Here is a 17,137-nt window from a genome sequence, read left to right as displayed (position 1 = left end):
TTTTTTCTAAAGGGGAAAAAAAAAACATCTATTTTCAAGAAAATTTAACTCAAATATTGCTTTCTCATGTCCCACCTTCCAGGAAGTTCTACCACCAGACCAAGAATTCATCTTTAAGAAGCCATAACCCTTTGTATCCAGCTCTATCACTTCTTGTATCAATTAACTTTCGCTTTGTAACAAAATAGCCAACGATTTAGTGGCTTAAAATAATAGCCATTTATTTGTTCACAATTCTGTGGATCAATAATTTGGGCTGGGCTAGGTTCGGTAGCACATGCCTGTAATCCCAGTGACTTGGGAGGCTCAAGCGGGAGGATCCTGAGTTCAAAGCCAGCCTCTGCAAAAGCAAGTCCCTGTCTTTAAATAAAATACAAAATAGGGTTGGGGACATGGCTCAGTGGTTCAGTGTCCCTCAATTCAATCCCCAGTATGGAAAATAATAATAATAATTATTATTATTTGGGCTGGGTTCCAATGGGATGGATTGTCTGTGTTCCACAGCATCATGGCAGGGCTCACTTATGTCTTGTGGTCTATTGGTGAATGATGGTCTCACCTGTTTGATTGTTAGCTGGCTGTCACCTTGTTGACTTAAATAACTGGGCCATGAGTCTGTCATTCAATTTGGCTAATCTGGCCTTATTTGCTGAGTGGTGGTCCTAGGATCCCAGGAGCAGCAGGAGAGAGCTAGCTCTAATATGCAAGTGTTTTTCAAGTTTCTGTTTATGGCACACTTGCCATTGTCCTGTTGTCTAAAGCAAGTCACATGGCCAAGATTACAATCAGCAGTGGAGGCTCATATTGCCCAAGGGTGTGAATAAAGGGAGAGAAATTACTATAGCCACTTTTGTGAAAAATCTACCCTATTGCCCTTGCTGCACTGAGTTGTAATTTCCTATTTCATGTATATGTCAATCTTATTAAAGAAGGAAGTTCTACTTCTTATCAACACCCTGAGCATGTAACACAGTGCCTCACACTGGGTTTCATGCTCCAAAGTAGTTCACTTTGTCCTAACTTTGTGCTGTTTACCCAAAAGAGCCATTTAAGCTGTATGAGCCAGAATTATGCATTTTAGTGAAATGGGAAGAGGAAGATTTCAAAATAATCCTGAGTCTCAAAATGATATTCCCCAAAGATTTATGAACGTTACTGGTATTGAAGAAGCAGCACAGCCTGGGTAACTTCTCCCACTGTCAGCCTCCCTGCAAAGGCTGCGAACAACATTCTTAAACTGAAGTGCCAATGGTGCGCTAGCTCTGTCCCAAGAGAATTCAACACACGTCATCTCTTTGCATATTTTTATCCCATACTCACAATATCAATGATTCTTCAATTTGCTGTGGCTTGGGAAATGTCAGAAGGGAAGGTTTATGAAGTCTCCCACATATGCAGACATCTGGCTAAAGTAAGCAACCCACAGATCAATTTGTCAAAGCTCAGCTTTCTTCCTTTTCAATCTTTTATCCAAGAACCTCATAAAATCCCAATTATGTACAAAACAAAATTGTTTTCAACCTCTTTAGAAATACCAGTCTGACCCACCTAGGAAAGTCATTTAAATTATCTGGGGGTGTACCTGATAGAAGGAGCAATCAGCCTCATGTTTCAGAGCTAAAAGAGATATCCAAATAAATCCTTATTCAGAACTCCTGTAGGTATCAGTTCCTACTGCTTTCATAGTTTCTCTTGCTGCATTCTCTACTGGAAGCATTCTGATGGGGAGTAAAGCAAGGCCAAATGTGGCAGGACTATGGGCTGTCTTGTTTTAAATTCCAAGCTTGTCTTGGGTTTGGCAGCTGCTTTAAATGGTCCAGCTGGTCTCTGTTGACCAGATGGCTAAAAAGTAAGGGGGAAATTTCCTTATGGAGAAAATAGGGCATCCCAGTTAATAACAGATAAGACAATGCTTCTGTATCCTTGGTCCAAGGAGATAGTTATGGATCTTTCAGAATCACCTGCACACCTGGGTCATCCCAGCTGTCTCCTACCAATGCTTTCTATCACCTCTACAGTTTCCAGACTGTAGTCACAAATGAGAGCTCAAGACACACTTAGGAGGAACTGCAAATAATTCAGTTGTAACAAACATGAAGTAAAGGAAAATAATTGTTCAACCTTGTTTGAATATTAAGCCTGCCTAATATCTCACAGCCTTCTAGTCAAGCTTTAGTCTGCCACTAAGGGTTTCATGCTCTGCACAGTTAGAATATTGCCAGCAGACCTGCTTCTTGGAGGTTGGAAGAGGTGTGTGTTTAGAAACCAATTTTATAGCTTCAAACAGAAAAGTCCTTATGGAACAACAGATATTGTGTTGGTATTTGATTTTTCTGTATTTAGGAAAGGGACTGAACTTCTAAAAAAATAAACAAAAAACACAAAAGGCATTAGTTGGCAAGAAGGCAGGAAATTAACTTGGAATCAGTAAATACAAGTTTCTTACTTGATATGTGTTAAAAAAAAATGTGAATCATGCTGGAAACCTGCCCAGATTGTCTTCTGAAGAATATTGTAAGTGTAGCCCAAATATTGAGTAGAAGGTCCTCATTGCCTGGAATGACCTTTGCCTCCTCCTACTTCACCTAGTTAATATGATGCATAGATTCAGCTCAGGCTCTCTCCTTTAGGCCATTTTCTTAACACTGCTCTGTCTCCCTCCTTCCCATGCTTCATCTCTTCCCTCCCTCCTTCAGTTCTCCCTCTATTGCACCCTCCTCCACTTAATATGTTAGGCATCCTCCTTGGTATGTCCTTATATTCCCCATTGTTTATAAATAATCAGCATTGCAAATGTCTTTCTCTGGCCTAACAGATTACAAATTCTGAGGGTAGGGACTATGTTTTGTTTCTTTGATCCCTAGCTCAATGGATACACAGAGAAAGCATTCAATCAGTATTAATGGGATAAACACATGGGAGAATGAATCACCAATTAAATAATGCTAATAATAGCACCTGACTATAAGTATTTTCAATACTGTTCATTAATTCAGAAAGCAATATTTTAGTGAATGCCTACTATGACCTAGGTTTTGTGCTAATAAGTAGGTATGTACATATGAACAAAATCAATGAAGTCATTGCCCTCATAGAGATAAAAGTCTAAAATTAAGAATGCTTATTTCTAAGTGTAACAGTTTGGAAATAGGATATTTTTGTTGCTTCAGGATTTCTAATAAAGCCTTACAGCAAAGGGATATTTTTCACATCTGCATATAGGATGCTGGACTTCCTAGAAGGGAGCACATACTATCTAGAGACCATTATACCTATAGCTGTGTTATTACAGAAAACTAAACATTTGAAAATAATTAACTGAAGTAATGGAATTTGTGGGTGTTGAGAGTACTATGGCATGAGAGAAGACAGTGACTGGCTTATCCCCCACATGCCACATATTTGCTGAACTTCTGAAATTCCAATAAGCTGCCCCTGGATCATAGAGTGAAAGAGTTCTTAGGAAATTCTCTCGTGTGTCCTCAGCAATTTTGGGTTTGTATAAAAATATGAACACCAATACTTGTTTCTTACCTGGATAAATTCTGAAGAAAGTGGGTTACCTGGAATACCCAGGACAGTGGGGTAAAAGCAGAAGAAATAGTAATTGTTTAAGTTGTATGTGCACAATTTAACAAGGCAAGAATGGACGAGTTCTTAGTGGACCATAGATGGTACAGAAGATAGCCAAATGTGAGACATCTTGGAAGCATATCAACTGGGAGGGCTGCCTGCCTGAGTAGGATCCTAGGAGTAAGAAATTATATAGGATTTATTGCTAGTTACATGAAACTTTCTTCTATCCTTTTTACCCTCATCCCTCATCAATGATCAAATTGGCAACAGGAGTGGAGAAAAGAATTGGAAATGCAAGGGGAAGAACTGAAGGAACAGGTAATGTGCTCCACATTGCTGCACATCTTCAAGACAAAGGTCAGGCCTAAGCTGTGGGCAAGGGAGGGAAAGGGCATTGAAGTGACTTGTGAGACTGAAGTTTTGTTTTAGACTGATGATTTCTTAAAGATCTGATAATGGATTTTCCTAAAGTATTCATCACCAATGCTTTAGCTGTCTATGATAAAATACATGTTTATGCATTTTGGGTCTAATGACATGGAATATAGTGACTGAAAATCTATGGATTCATCAAACGTTCCCCAAGGGAAGACAAGTCAATTGAAGATGTTTAATGGCAATGACTGGAGAAAAACATGGCCATCGCTTATTCAGACCCTCTAGAGCTTAACCCATTCAATAGACTGAGTACCTGTGAGAAACACATGCATGTAAGTATACATGCATAAATATATAGAATGCATAAATATTTAGTATACATAAGTACATATAATAAACTTTGGTACATCTCATTGGCAGCATGACTATATCCAAATAATGGACAATCTCAAAACATAAGGTGCTTCTTGAAAATTCTAATGTAACCTCCTATCTCACAGAGCAGTCTTTTCTACTACATTATGGACAGGGATCTGTAACAACAAAAATAACCAGAAAAAGTTCAATGCCTGCCATGTACAAAAACATGGCTAAATAGTTTATAAAGGTAGGTCTTATTTCATTTAATTTTTGAAAGGGGTGGATAATCGTGTTCTTATTTTAAAAATGAAGAAACAGGCTAAGGGAAGTTGAGTGGAGTGAAAGGATCCAAGATTTATATCCAGGTCTACCTATATTTAAAAATTTATCTTTATGCATATATTCCAAACTTCCCAATGTCAACTTAAGAATTTCAGGAAAGGAGAATCTACTTCATCAGCTAAATTCCATTTTTTATAGTATATGTCATATTTTTATGAGATGTTTCCATATATCAAAACTATGTTTTCCTGTAACATCTTACTTGTGGATTCTGTTGTAGGTCTCCTTTATCATGTACATGGTCTCACATGAGGAAACATGGCTATTAATGAACTTATTTATTCATCTGATGGATGCAGATTTATTGATCATCTAGTCTAAGCCACATATTGTCCTAGGTATTGAACTTAACTCACTAAACAAGACAAAGTTCCGGCCTATATGGAACATGCATCCGATTGATCAACTTCCCATAGATATTCACTCTAATCATCATCGGTTCCCCTTTTCTTCTCATTGAAGTTAAAAATTTAAACTCTACATATGTCTTTTGGAGCACAATAAGACACACTCAAATACAAATGTATTTAAAATGATCTTATTTAGAAAAGCAAAAACCCCTCGGAATATCTAAGATAGTAAATAATGATTAATATATCAGGTAGACAATTATTCTATTATATTTATAACTTTAAAAAAACAATAAAAAATAAAAGCTTGAAGCAAAAAAAAATTATGCTCATGGGCTGAGCATATAGCCCAGTGGTAAAGTGCTTGCCTAGCATGTGTGGGGCCCTGGGTTCAATCCCAATCACCATAAAAAGGAAGAAAAAAATGTTCAAGAGAGATTTTTGTTAATGCCATGGGAAATAGCACATAATATGGAAACTATATAAAAGTTTGATCTCATTTTTCTTTGTGTACATGTAAGCAGGTTTGCCCTCAATTGCAAATAGAAAAAAAAATGGCTGGAATTAAACACACCAAAGTATTTAACAACAGTTATTTACTGGTTGGTAACATTAATGATGTTGTCTATTTTTTCTAGAATAAGAATTCCTTAATTTTCAAGTGCAGCATGCATACATACTTTGTACAGGGTTTTATAGTAGGCCCTGGAGCAATTGTACAATTAGCACAGTAAAGCATCTGGTCAGAGACTGCAGTGTTCATAAATTAAAATCAGTATTTATATGTATATGTATGTATAAGTAAGCATATGGTCAATTCTTTGTTTCCCATGACTCACTTTTTATCCCATTTTGGTTTCTCATCGTCATTCATATGAGTCACATCTCCTCATGGTCAGTTGAGAGCCAACCTTGTTTAATAATAACATAAGAAAAGTACACGTAGGAAGATAAACTTGTTGGTGGCAAAAGGATAACCACTACAAATTCAGAGCCAAGGAAAAAATGATTTTTATTGTACCCTCTTTGAGTTTATCTGAGTTCCTGATTGCTTCCACATAAAAAGATCACTGATCAGAAACCATTTATTTAGCAATAGTTTTGACTGTTGATGCAGAATCATAATAGCTTCATAGACTGAACAACAAATTTGTAAAAACTTAAGCTTTCATTTTGAAAATAAGTGACTCTCTTTTCATAACAATGGATAGTTGGAGGCTAAATGTCTTATGTTTTGACATTATCTGCTCACAATTTGTCATTAATACTTTGGCTGTCTATTAAATTGTAAAATATATGTTTGTGCATTCTGAAGTTTAATGGCATGGAATGCAGTGATGACAGTAACTAACAGCTAGAGATAAATAAGCAAATGAACCTCTTTTGGAGGGAGAACAGAGTAGATTAAAATTTGTATTTGGTAAAATTGATCTGTGATTATGTAGCTAAAAAAGGTTTTAGTATTTCTGACATCTGTACCCCAGTAGACATATGACATAAGTACATTATACTATTTGTTGTTGTAAAAGATAAAGTATCTGAGACAGCTCTATTTGTTTTTCTATGTGTATACAAAATCTAATATTTATATTTAGAGGTATGAGACTTAATAAGTTGTGTAACTATTTCCCCAGTATTTAGTACAATTCTGTTATATTCATGGACCTCTATATTGTCATCTTATGTTCCAAACATGGGCAATAATATGGAACATGATTTAGCATTTATCATCATGTCAATTATAGCACAGCTGAACATAAGCTCAAACCAGCAAAGATATGGAATTACATCTCAATTACTTTATGGAACTGGATTTTGGAAAGACCACCAACCATTATGAAACAATGTACACTGAATGCTAAATCAAACTCACACTCCCAGAAAATTCAAGCTAGTGGCTCAATGTACCCTATAAAAGGGGGAAGCATGCATAGGCATACTTCAGGGGTCCTGGGGCATTTCACAAGTAGTACATTTATCATACTTATTTAAGCAACATTTACAAATACAGAAGGCCTATCTTACATAAAAATGGATTGCATAGCCACTTAGGTATCATTGTTTGAGATGCTAAAAAATGTCTATTTGTTTTACATACATACACACAACATTGATATGATTTTCTGATATAAATTTCTAGGAACTTAATTCAAGCTTTATTTTTTACTGTAACTGATTTCACTGAGCATATGAATCACAATACCCTCACAATAGTTGACAATATAAGTTACACCAATCCTACTCCAGTTCTTGGCTCATAAATATCCAATGTCGAAAGTACTCCAGGACTTCTTAGAATTTCCAAGCCATGTTTGTACCTCCCCCCTCCATTCCTCTTCTCTGTCAACCCCAATTCTTAACTGAGTTGATTTTGAGGGTTACCCATATCCTCAGAGACCTGATACTCTCTCAGTTCCTCATTGTCTTATTACACTTGCATTTTCAACTGTGCTATAGGATTGCAAAATTTCTGTCCTTGAAGAATTCTCCAGCCCATAAAAACTTTGGTGAAACTCTCAGGTTATTAGTTAAGTGAAATTTCTTACCTTTGGCAAAGAAGCCCTGGAACCTGAACTCTGGGTTGTCATTGTTAAGACTGTGGTGATGCCCAGTGCAACCCTGGCAGGGGCTGCATCCATGTTTATCCAAAAGGAGACCCAGGACAAAATGACTATCAACAGGCTGGGGATATACATCTGGATCAAATAATATCCCATCTGGCGTTCTAGGTGAAACTTGACCTCGATGCAGGTAAACTTTCCTGAAAACATGAAGTGATCATTTAAAATATAATTTGAATTTATCTGTCCCATTCCAGTATCCTACTTTATTTTTAAAATGATATTGCAGACAGATTTGGAATATTTCCCAAAATATTCACCCTATGTAACCAAGTCAACATCTCTCCAATTCAACTAGTAATTGAAATAATAGTGAGAAGGAGTGATCTAATCAGTCACTGGACTAAAAACGCATGACACATTTAATTTTCAAATCTGTTCTTGCAGCTTGATTATTTTAGACAGAGCTTCAGAGTTTGCAAGACTGACATAAACTGGCCAGGGGAAATAAAATATTCAAAATACGTGGGGTTATGATATATAGCACATAATATAGAACCTACAGCATAATAGAACCCATAGGATACATGTAATATATACATATGCTATATAATATGTAATGGTTGAAACCAAAACTCCTAAGCAGTAAAATGATACCCAACAATATTTGAATAACTGTGTGTCGATTCTTATGTTATTAATGGCAAGAGAAAATATACATTTTTATAAACCACATATAGTCTAGTCATTGTAAAAATTTCCTAGACTTTTGGGTAATTGTTTGAGGACCTTTTGACTATTCCTAGGAGCTATTTGTTGGTGTTACTTTCCTTACGAAAAAGAGTATGTGTAGATATATTAAAACTTCAACATACTATTAGAAGGTAGATATTCCTGCGTCTTCCTACTTTTTACCTTCTTTGATTGACTTGGAATTAGAATTCCAGAAATTAGTTGTGCCTATTCCATACAAATTATAAGAGATAGGGTTGAATTCTTCTTGGTCAGGAAGAATACTGTGGAATCAGTTACTTCATAGAAAGTCACTGTTGACTTCTGGAACAGGAGTTCATGGACAATTCTCCTGAGCAAAGGATCTAGACCAGTCACTGAATAAACCATCATGCCTTGCTTGCCTTTTTTTTTTTCTGGTACTGGGAATTGAACCCAGGGGCCTTAACCACTGAGCTACATCCATAGCCCTTTTTTATAGTTTATTTAGAGACAGGATCTCACTGAGTTTCTTAGGGCCTCACTAAGTTGTTGAGGCTGGCTTTGAACTCAGAATCCTCCTGTATCAGCCTCCTGAGCCACTGGGATCATAGATGTATGCCACCACACCTGGCCCTCTTGATTGCCTCGTTATAATCAGCCTCTTTTCCCAGGATGTTCATAGGAAAAGCCATCAACTTTACTGGGCAGGTATAATCTTCTAGGCAATAGCAAATTCCTATTTGTTGCTACCACCTCAAATTCTCACTGTCTCCCTACCCCCATATGTGCCTATCAGCATTACTGATAACATAGGACTTTAGATGTGGCAGAATTCCCTCTGATTTTCATCCAAACTCCTATTACTGTTCAGGACTAAACAGCACAACAGCTCTATTTCTGGGTTTACAAAAACCTATGTTATTATTCCTCTCTTCCACTAAGGCAGGAAGTGCAAATTGATCTGTGAATCCAATGTCAAGAGTGGATGCCAGGAAGGGGCAAGAATTCATGTTTCCTGCACCACCAATTAGATCTCGACCTACACCTTTCTTCAGACTCATCTAATAGATGTTCTGCAAGAGAATAGCAAAAGATTACGAATTATCTCTCTTTCTCTAGATGATTTAGAAAAATTATCTATTATGTTCAGTAACCTATTCCAGAGGGTACCGGAATCTTATCTATTGAGGAGTTTTGAACTCTATTTTCTTGGTAAAAATGTAGTGATTAAGGTGAAATGATATATTCTCCAAGAAGCAAAAGGAGCCCACTTGGGCTTAGCAGCTGGGAGAAAACTTACCAGTGTTGTAGTGCTTTGTGCAGTAGCCAAGTTCCTTCTCTTCTTTCAAAATAAACTGGGGCAGAGTCAATCCTTCAGCAACTTGCACTGGACCATCACTTAACCACTCAAATATCAGGTCATTCATTGTGTACCCAACTGGAGTAAAGAAATCACAGTGAAAACCTGAATTTATCTATTCATAGCAAGATTAAAAGTCTAGCCATGTAAAGAAACAAACAAGGAAGTCATCTAAAGCAAAAACATGCTCAATCATTTTAAGAGCATTCTTAATAAGAGGGCTGTAATCATCACAACTACATGTCATTAGAACCAAAGAAATTGACGACAGCAAGCTATTTCTGGATGATTTTCTGTGTAATGAGAGAATGGAATCTATAAAGTATTTTCTTTGCCTCTTTATTCACTAACACTTTCTGAAGAACAAATAAACAAACATAAAAATCATTTGAAGATTGTCTTTACTTGAAAGAGATGTGTCTGGGACAATCCAATAAAACAATTCAATTCATGGCTCTAGTCTTAGTATTTCAATTGAAATCACTCTGATTTTTTTTTTAAAAATAAGAATAAATTAATAATGTGTCTGCCTAAAGCATTCTCATTGCATACTTGGCCCCTGTTCTGAGGTCTGTTAGTTTTTCTTTCAGAAAACTTATGTTAAATATTTATGGTCAAATCTCAGCTACCTCAGCAACTAGGCAAGGCTATAGGCAGGTAAGGAAAGAGGAAGTTGTAGGATATGCAATTTAAGAATATTCATTTGTGCCAATGTCTTGATAAATAGGCCTACTCATCTCAGTTAATATAAAGTAAAACAGACTCTCTATTGTGTAAGGTCATATTGTTATATTACTTGAACCATCCAAAGTAAGATAGTTAACAGTTCAGCAAACCAATGTTAGCTGTTATTCTCCATGTTCCTGTTAACCAGTCCTTTATTTGTCAAGTGCCTCTGTACCTTTCTCCATTCCAGAATTGACGGCTATTCTTATTTCATGCATTATTTCTCTACCTTTTGTTAGTGATATTTGAACTCTTAAAAATGAGGGTGATGGGAACAAAGGATATTATGTGAAGTTTTGACTAGCCAATAACTTCAGCATACTTATTAAGTTTATAGATTCTCATTGTTGTTTACTGAAAGATAGTGACTCACCAGAGCTACCCAAAAATCAATGGCAAATTTAATTGGAATCTACTTTCCTCTTTCTTTTGATTATCTTTTAAATTTAAAACCAAAATATAAAAACAGAAAGCAAGGAACTGCAAAGAGGGTCATGTGCAAGTACTGATAGCCTACAAAGAGAACGGCTAACCATCTTTTCCACTGCAGTTCTGGGGGAATACAACCCAAGTGCCTCCAACAAATACTTGGAGCTTACCAAATACCCCATGTCCCTATCATGTGAGCTTCTTAATGCCTACCATAATAATTGTCCTTGTCAGCCCCCTGAAATCTCAGCATAGGGCAGACAGAAGAGGTAAAGAGATGGAGAAAGAGGAGGTAATATTGGGGTAGCAAAGTAAAGAGTAATTCCTACCCTTTGCTTCCAAAGTTAGTAATATGAACCTTGCTGTTTCTTTGATTTCATTATATCTGAGTCTGCAAAGATGAAGCATATTTACTTTTTGAAGCATTTTAAGCCTTGGATGAGCCTGAGTTAGTTGCTATGTCTGCTGTTTTACAGAGAAAAGTATCATTTTTGAGGCAGAGGAGAATATGAAGTATTAGAAAAGAGACAAAGAAGGAATCATTATGTTAAAAAAAGTATTTTTCTTAACCTTTTTTTCAAGATAAGAGGCAATAGGGAAAAATGAATGCATAAAGTCTATTATAATTCATAAATTCTCATTTTATCTCTGACAACTTCTTAAAACAAAGATGTTTCATTATTTTGTTTATTTCTGTAGGAAGTTTCAAAGGAAATCTACAGTGATTTTAAATGATCAGAAAGAAACCCTGTCACCATTTCTTTTTTTAATAATAGTTGATGTGTCTTTTTACACTTATTATTTTTCAAAACCAAGAAGTTAAAAGTATTTTCTTGCCCGTGCCTCATTAAATCTTCTAACATTCCTGTAGGTCAATAGCACTTATTATTCTTTGCGTTCTACAAACAAACAAACTGACAGAGCCAGTCAGAAAAATTCTGTGTCTCTTAACTGAAAAGCCCATTACCTTGGAGGCATCAGCAACTTATGGCTCATGTCAAATATTTCATTGGCATTAGAGCTAGGGCATAAAGGGAACAACGTTGATGTCACTTTCCTACTTCCTTCACCATGCCTTTTTGTATCCATTGCTTATCTAAGAAGATACTTTTTTCTCTTTACCATCTCATCTCATACCCCTTGTTCTTGCATCCTCTTCTGACTAAGGCTCCTGTGTCCTGTTCTGAAAGAAAACATCCTTTCCTGCCAGAATTCCCTTGGGATTGATGGTCTATATGGGCATAAGTTGGAAAGAAATATGATTTTCTGATTAGAGAGTGAATCATTATAAAAGTTGAATGAATAATAATCTTGATTTTCCTAGGAGACATTATCATTTCAAGGAAAAACTTACTAAGTCAGAATTTTTTTTTTTTTTTGAGGAAGGGCAAGTTACTTGGCATTTTAGATTGGGGGGTTATCTGTGCTATATTGATAATGAGCTTCTCCTATGAGACATGTACACAAATTTGCTTGTCCTTTCTTTAGGACTAGGAGTGTTGGTAAGTAGGCAGAGAATGAGTCTTATAGGTCTTTTTCCCTTAATGACACTAAAAGCACCAGGTTTTTTGTTAAAACAAGCAGGCAGTCATTTCAATAATTGTGACTTACAACTCTCCAGCTGCATTGTACAGGTCTGGACATCCATTGGGAAGTTCTTCAAGTCCATGGGACATGATAAGGTCAACGTGAGTCTTAGCAAAGAAAAAATATGAAAACCAGTTTTAAATCCATAAGGTCTAATTCTTCAGAAACAGAAATCTATTTGACATTTATCAAAATGTATTGATTCAAATACTGAAATTTAAGTTCTCACTCATGGTAGTACTTTCTGTTTTTCAAATGAAGAGTAGTCATTGGTAATATTTTTAGATATTATAGTATTTAATCAGAACTCTTTGCATTCTATTTCCCCTCTTCCAGCCTTTGACTCTTTCTACTTTTCCCTGTCCTCACTAATGATGCCAGTCTCAAGTTTACTCTAGAATAAGCAAGACCACTGAGAAATGATGTAACACAAATAATGTGCTCTTACCCATACTGATATACAAAAGACATAAGGTTTATACTATTTTAGAATTATATTCTGGATACCTGGATGTGTAGACTTTGCCTTAAGAACAATAAATGATGTAATAAGCATTAATTCACCTTCTAGCAAATAATTAATTTCACAGGCTTTTCATTTACTAATCCACATAGATGGGTAAACAATATAGCATAACAATATAGCATACAATGAATGTAGCATTCATTGTAGAGCTTTGACAGTTCTGGAGCTAGTAGTCCTTAAGCTAGAAAAATCCATTTAAAGATGGTGGTTTGCATAGTCTTTGCTTCTCTGTACTTAGTAGGGGCTACACTATTCCCTTTCCCCTTTTCTCAATTTTTCAGTGTTTGAGCCAACTCAGGCTGAGCCTTATATCAGAATGTTGGCTTCCATCTCTTTTCCATCATTTCCCTTGTATTCTTTAAGCAGATGATGCACACATTTTGCTTTGCTTTTCTCTCAAACAAGGAAATTAAGATTGAGGATTATTAGATCTATTTTCTCTTCCCAATATTGCCTCAAACTATCTCAGCATCCTCAGGAAGATATTAAACTTGCTAAACATTTGTTTCCTCATCAATCAAATGATGAGATAGGATGATGTTTATTCCCATTTTACTCTAATATTAGAATTCCGTTATTCTCAGGTTCACTGCCCCAAATTATGTTCACTGTGTCTCAAATATTTTTAAATCCAAAAACCTCACTGACTGTCACACTTTGACCCAAACTCTCTCTTGCAGTTATGCTTATTCTCATCCTCCTGGTTCCTCTCTATTTTTCTCCTTCACTTTACATTCTATTTGAGCAAAACAAAAACAAAAACAAAAATGTGGCACACTTTTTAAAGCAAGAAAGGTTTTGGAATTTGAAGCAAAATTAGACAAAGAATCCATGCTGATGATCTTCAAAGTCATTAAAATACAACAATGACTACGAAAAGCAAGACACAACATAGTGCAGTTGATCACAATTATGTAAAAATCTGTTTTCACAGATATAAACACATCACTACATTAAGAGTAGATATTTCTGGTTGGTGGAATGATTCACAGTTTGTTTTTATTCTTCATTCCATACTGTCTCCAATGACGAGTATAGGTTATTTGAAACTATCCATAAAATCTATTTATTAACTTTCTTTTTTAAAAATATTTTTAGTTATACATGAACACAATATCTTTGTTTATTTATTTTTATGTGGTGCTGAGGGGCAAACCCTGTACCTCACATGTGCAAGGCAAGTGCTCTGCCACTGACCTACAACCCCAGCCTATTTATTAACTTTCTTGTCTTCATGTAAATAAATGTGGCTTTTTTCACTAGCTGAAAGATAAAATCATACAATTATCTTCTATTCAGTGTTTTTGCTATTAATCTCATTATTATTGAATACATAATATTTCACCTTCATTGCTAAATAAATGAGCTATCTTCTATGAGCTCTTCAGAAGAAGGCCCAACCACCATGATTCTAAAGGGAAAAAAATGGTTTTGTGTTCTAAACAAGTGACCTAAAACAACATTTTAGACAGGAAAAAAGAATCTTTGTCATTTGTGGAGTTCATTTGTAGATATACCTATATAGATTATTAATTATTTTTCCCTGGCATGAACACTTTAATTTTTTAAAACACTATTTTATTAAGATTAACAGATAAACTCTTTAAAATAAAAGCAGATTAAAAGAAGCATAATGAAAATCTCTAACAAAAATATAGTTGACTTTATTAAGGGGAGAAAAAACTCAAAAAGGATCCATGGACTTAAAATTATTATTAACATAACGAGAATCTATTTTTTCTTTTCTTTTTCTTTACATATTTCAAATTTTTTTAATATTTTTTAGTTGTAGTTGGACACAACACCTTTATTTTATTTATTTATTTTTATGTGGTGCTGAAGATCGAACCCAGGGCCTCGCACATGTGAAGTGAGTGCTCTACTGTTGACCCACAACCCCAGCCCCTTTTTTCTATTTTTTAAAGAGGAAATATTTTCATCATACAAAAATACTCTGTTCCATAACTTGATTATTGTAAATAGTACTACAAAAGGGTTTATATTCTTCATTAGGAAGATAGATTTTTCTTTTGAGTTATACTGCACAGTGTTGTGAATATAACAAATAATGATGTACATTTCAAAATTGCTAAGAGTAAATTTTAAATGTTGTCTTCAAAGAAAATAAATATTTGAGGTTATAAATAAGTTGATTAACTTGATTTAATTATTCCACATTGTATTCATAAATCATAACATCACTATGTACCCTGTATAAAAAATTATAACTTGTCAATTTACAAAGGAACAAACTTAAAAAACTAAAATATGTATATCATATGAAAATAATCAGATAGTGTATGGACAATTTAAGTAAATCAAAAAGAGAAAATGTGGAAATTTCATTATAATTTTGTAAAGCTTATCTTTGAGAAATTAGAAAATAATATTGGTGGAAATTAATACAGCTTAAAAGAACATGCAGCATGGAATTCAAATGTTTATTATTTGCTATTGGAAACTACTCAGCCTAAATATTACTAATCTTAGGCTTGCTGTTTCTGATTCTTTTGAAAAGTGAACTTTTCACATTTATTCAGGGAGCAAAGGTCTCACGCACAATTATTCCTACCTTTATGGCAGATATAACAATCCTACAGGGACCCATTCTTTTAGGGTTCAAAATTATTAACCCCACTGAGAGAAATTCCCAATGGGCATGAAACTTTTCCTAAATATTTCAGCTGAGAACACAGTGGATATTTTTTTCTTCCTTATTTTTCTAATTTTTCCTTTCTAGATAGGTTTTGTATTGGAATCCAATGGGTGCCAATAATGAGAAGAATTAACAACTCCACAGTTTGTTAAGTGATGTCATCAGCTGAGTGAATCAGAAGAGTCTGTAAGGATCTAATCAGTCCTGCATGAGCTTCAGAGCCCATGATATATGACATATACTTGACCACACATCTGAAGGTCTAAAATCTAGGTTTTCCCTTTACTTGTTTTTCCTTTGAAGTATACATTAAATATAGTAAAACTATACAAATCTTACAGTGTGATGACTTTTTACATCTATATCTGCCCAGGTAATAAACAATGATCCAGATTTACAACATTCCCATCACCCCAGAACATTCCATTTTACTCTTCCTAGTCCAGAACCCCCAAACTACCACCTCATTTGTTTTTTTAAAGCCATTTCATAATTTTTTTAAAAAATGTGAGCTTGGGAGAAAAAAGAAATGATACTGTTTTTGTACAGATATGCAGAAATTGCACCAAATAAGATGGGTATGTACAGCAGTATACTAAAATGTGAACAATTTTTATCTCCTTTTATCTTGCTCTTCACTCACTTTTTATGGATATCACAGAATTAAGTATTTTAATTGAAAAGCCAATATTCTCCTTAATTTGCCTGGAAACTCAGACTTCTCACTGGCAGACACTGCCTAAAGCTTGTCAAATTTCTTCCCTTCTTCCCCAAGATCTGAAATATTAAGGCCATAGCACCTGAAGGCAGTGAGCTGAGGCCACCCTCTTCCTTTTGATTTTGTTAAAGAACTCATTTCCTGAAGCATTATTGCTCATTCTCCTACTGTCAACGCAGCTGACATACGTGCATTTGGGGCACTCTGTTCCTTTTTGCACAGGGAAGGAATAAAGTTCTCTTAAGGAGGCTCTGCTTTTTTACTGAGAGTAAGAAGGCCAAGCCAGCATTTATATTTTAAAGATAAAGAACATATCAAAATTCAGAAAGTCAGTTTTCCTAAATCTTACATTTCCCACTCTTTCTTTTCCTTACTTCTCTCCTCTTCAGTTCACCTTTCTCATAAAACCAGTTCTTAGGTTTATACCCCACTTAAAGTTTAAATTACTGATTAATGCTGACATTACAAATGGTTTCAACTATCTTTACACTGTTTTAAATCAAATATTGTAATTTTCATATTTTTATTTGCTTATTATCTTTTCCCCCTACTACAATACAAGATCCATGAAGGCTGAGACTCTCTTTTTTTCTTACCATCTAAATCTGTGCCTGAAACAGAGTATGTATTCAATAAATATTTGTTGAACAAATTAGTAAATCAGGGGCTGGGGTTGTGGCTCAGCAGTAGAGCACTCAAATAGCATGGGTGAGGCCCTGGGTTCAATCCTCAGCACCACATAAAAATAAATTAATTAATTAAAGATATTGTATCCAACTACAGCTAATAACTAAATATTTTTTTTAAAAAAACAGTGAATCAGCATCCTGAAACCCTGTGGGAATATTCCAGGC

The 17,137-nt window shown here is 35.1% G+C and overlaps 1 protein-coding gene across 4 annotated transcripts in view; it reads right to left on the bottom strand.

Annotated features, from left to right (window-relative positions):
* Glra2 (glycine receptor alpha 2) overlaps window positions 1–17,137 on the bottom strand; it is a 180,407-nt gene that overhangs the window by 99,661 nt on the left and 63,609 nt on the right. For all 4 annotated transcript variants that reach the window (XM_027946531.2, XM_027946530.2, XM_071606178.1 and 1 more), the window contains 3 exons: window positions 12,408–12,490; window positions 9,582–9,719; window positions 7,553–7,767 (listed from right to left, as the gene is read on the bottom strand). In XM_027946531.2, coding sequence (XP_027802332.1) covers window positions 7,553–7,767; window positions 9,582–9,719; window positions 12,408–12,490 — 436 coding nt within the window. The remainder of the gene's footprint in view (window positions 1–7,552; window positions 7,768–9,581; window positions 9,720–12,407; window positions 12,491–17,137) is intronic.

This window comes from Marmota flaviventris, chromosome X (genome assembly GCF_047511675.1).
Source record: "Marmota flaviventris isolate mMarFla1 chromosome X, mMarFla1.hap1, whole genome shotgun sequence".
NCBI classification, from domain to species: domain Eukaryota; kingdom Metazoa; phylum Chordata; class Mammalia; order Rodentia; family Sciuridae; genus Marmota; species Marmota flaviventris.
This window is presented reverse-complemented; position numbering and strand designations above follow the sequence as displayed.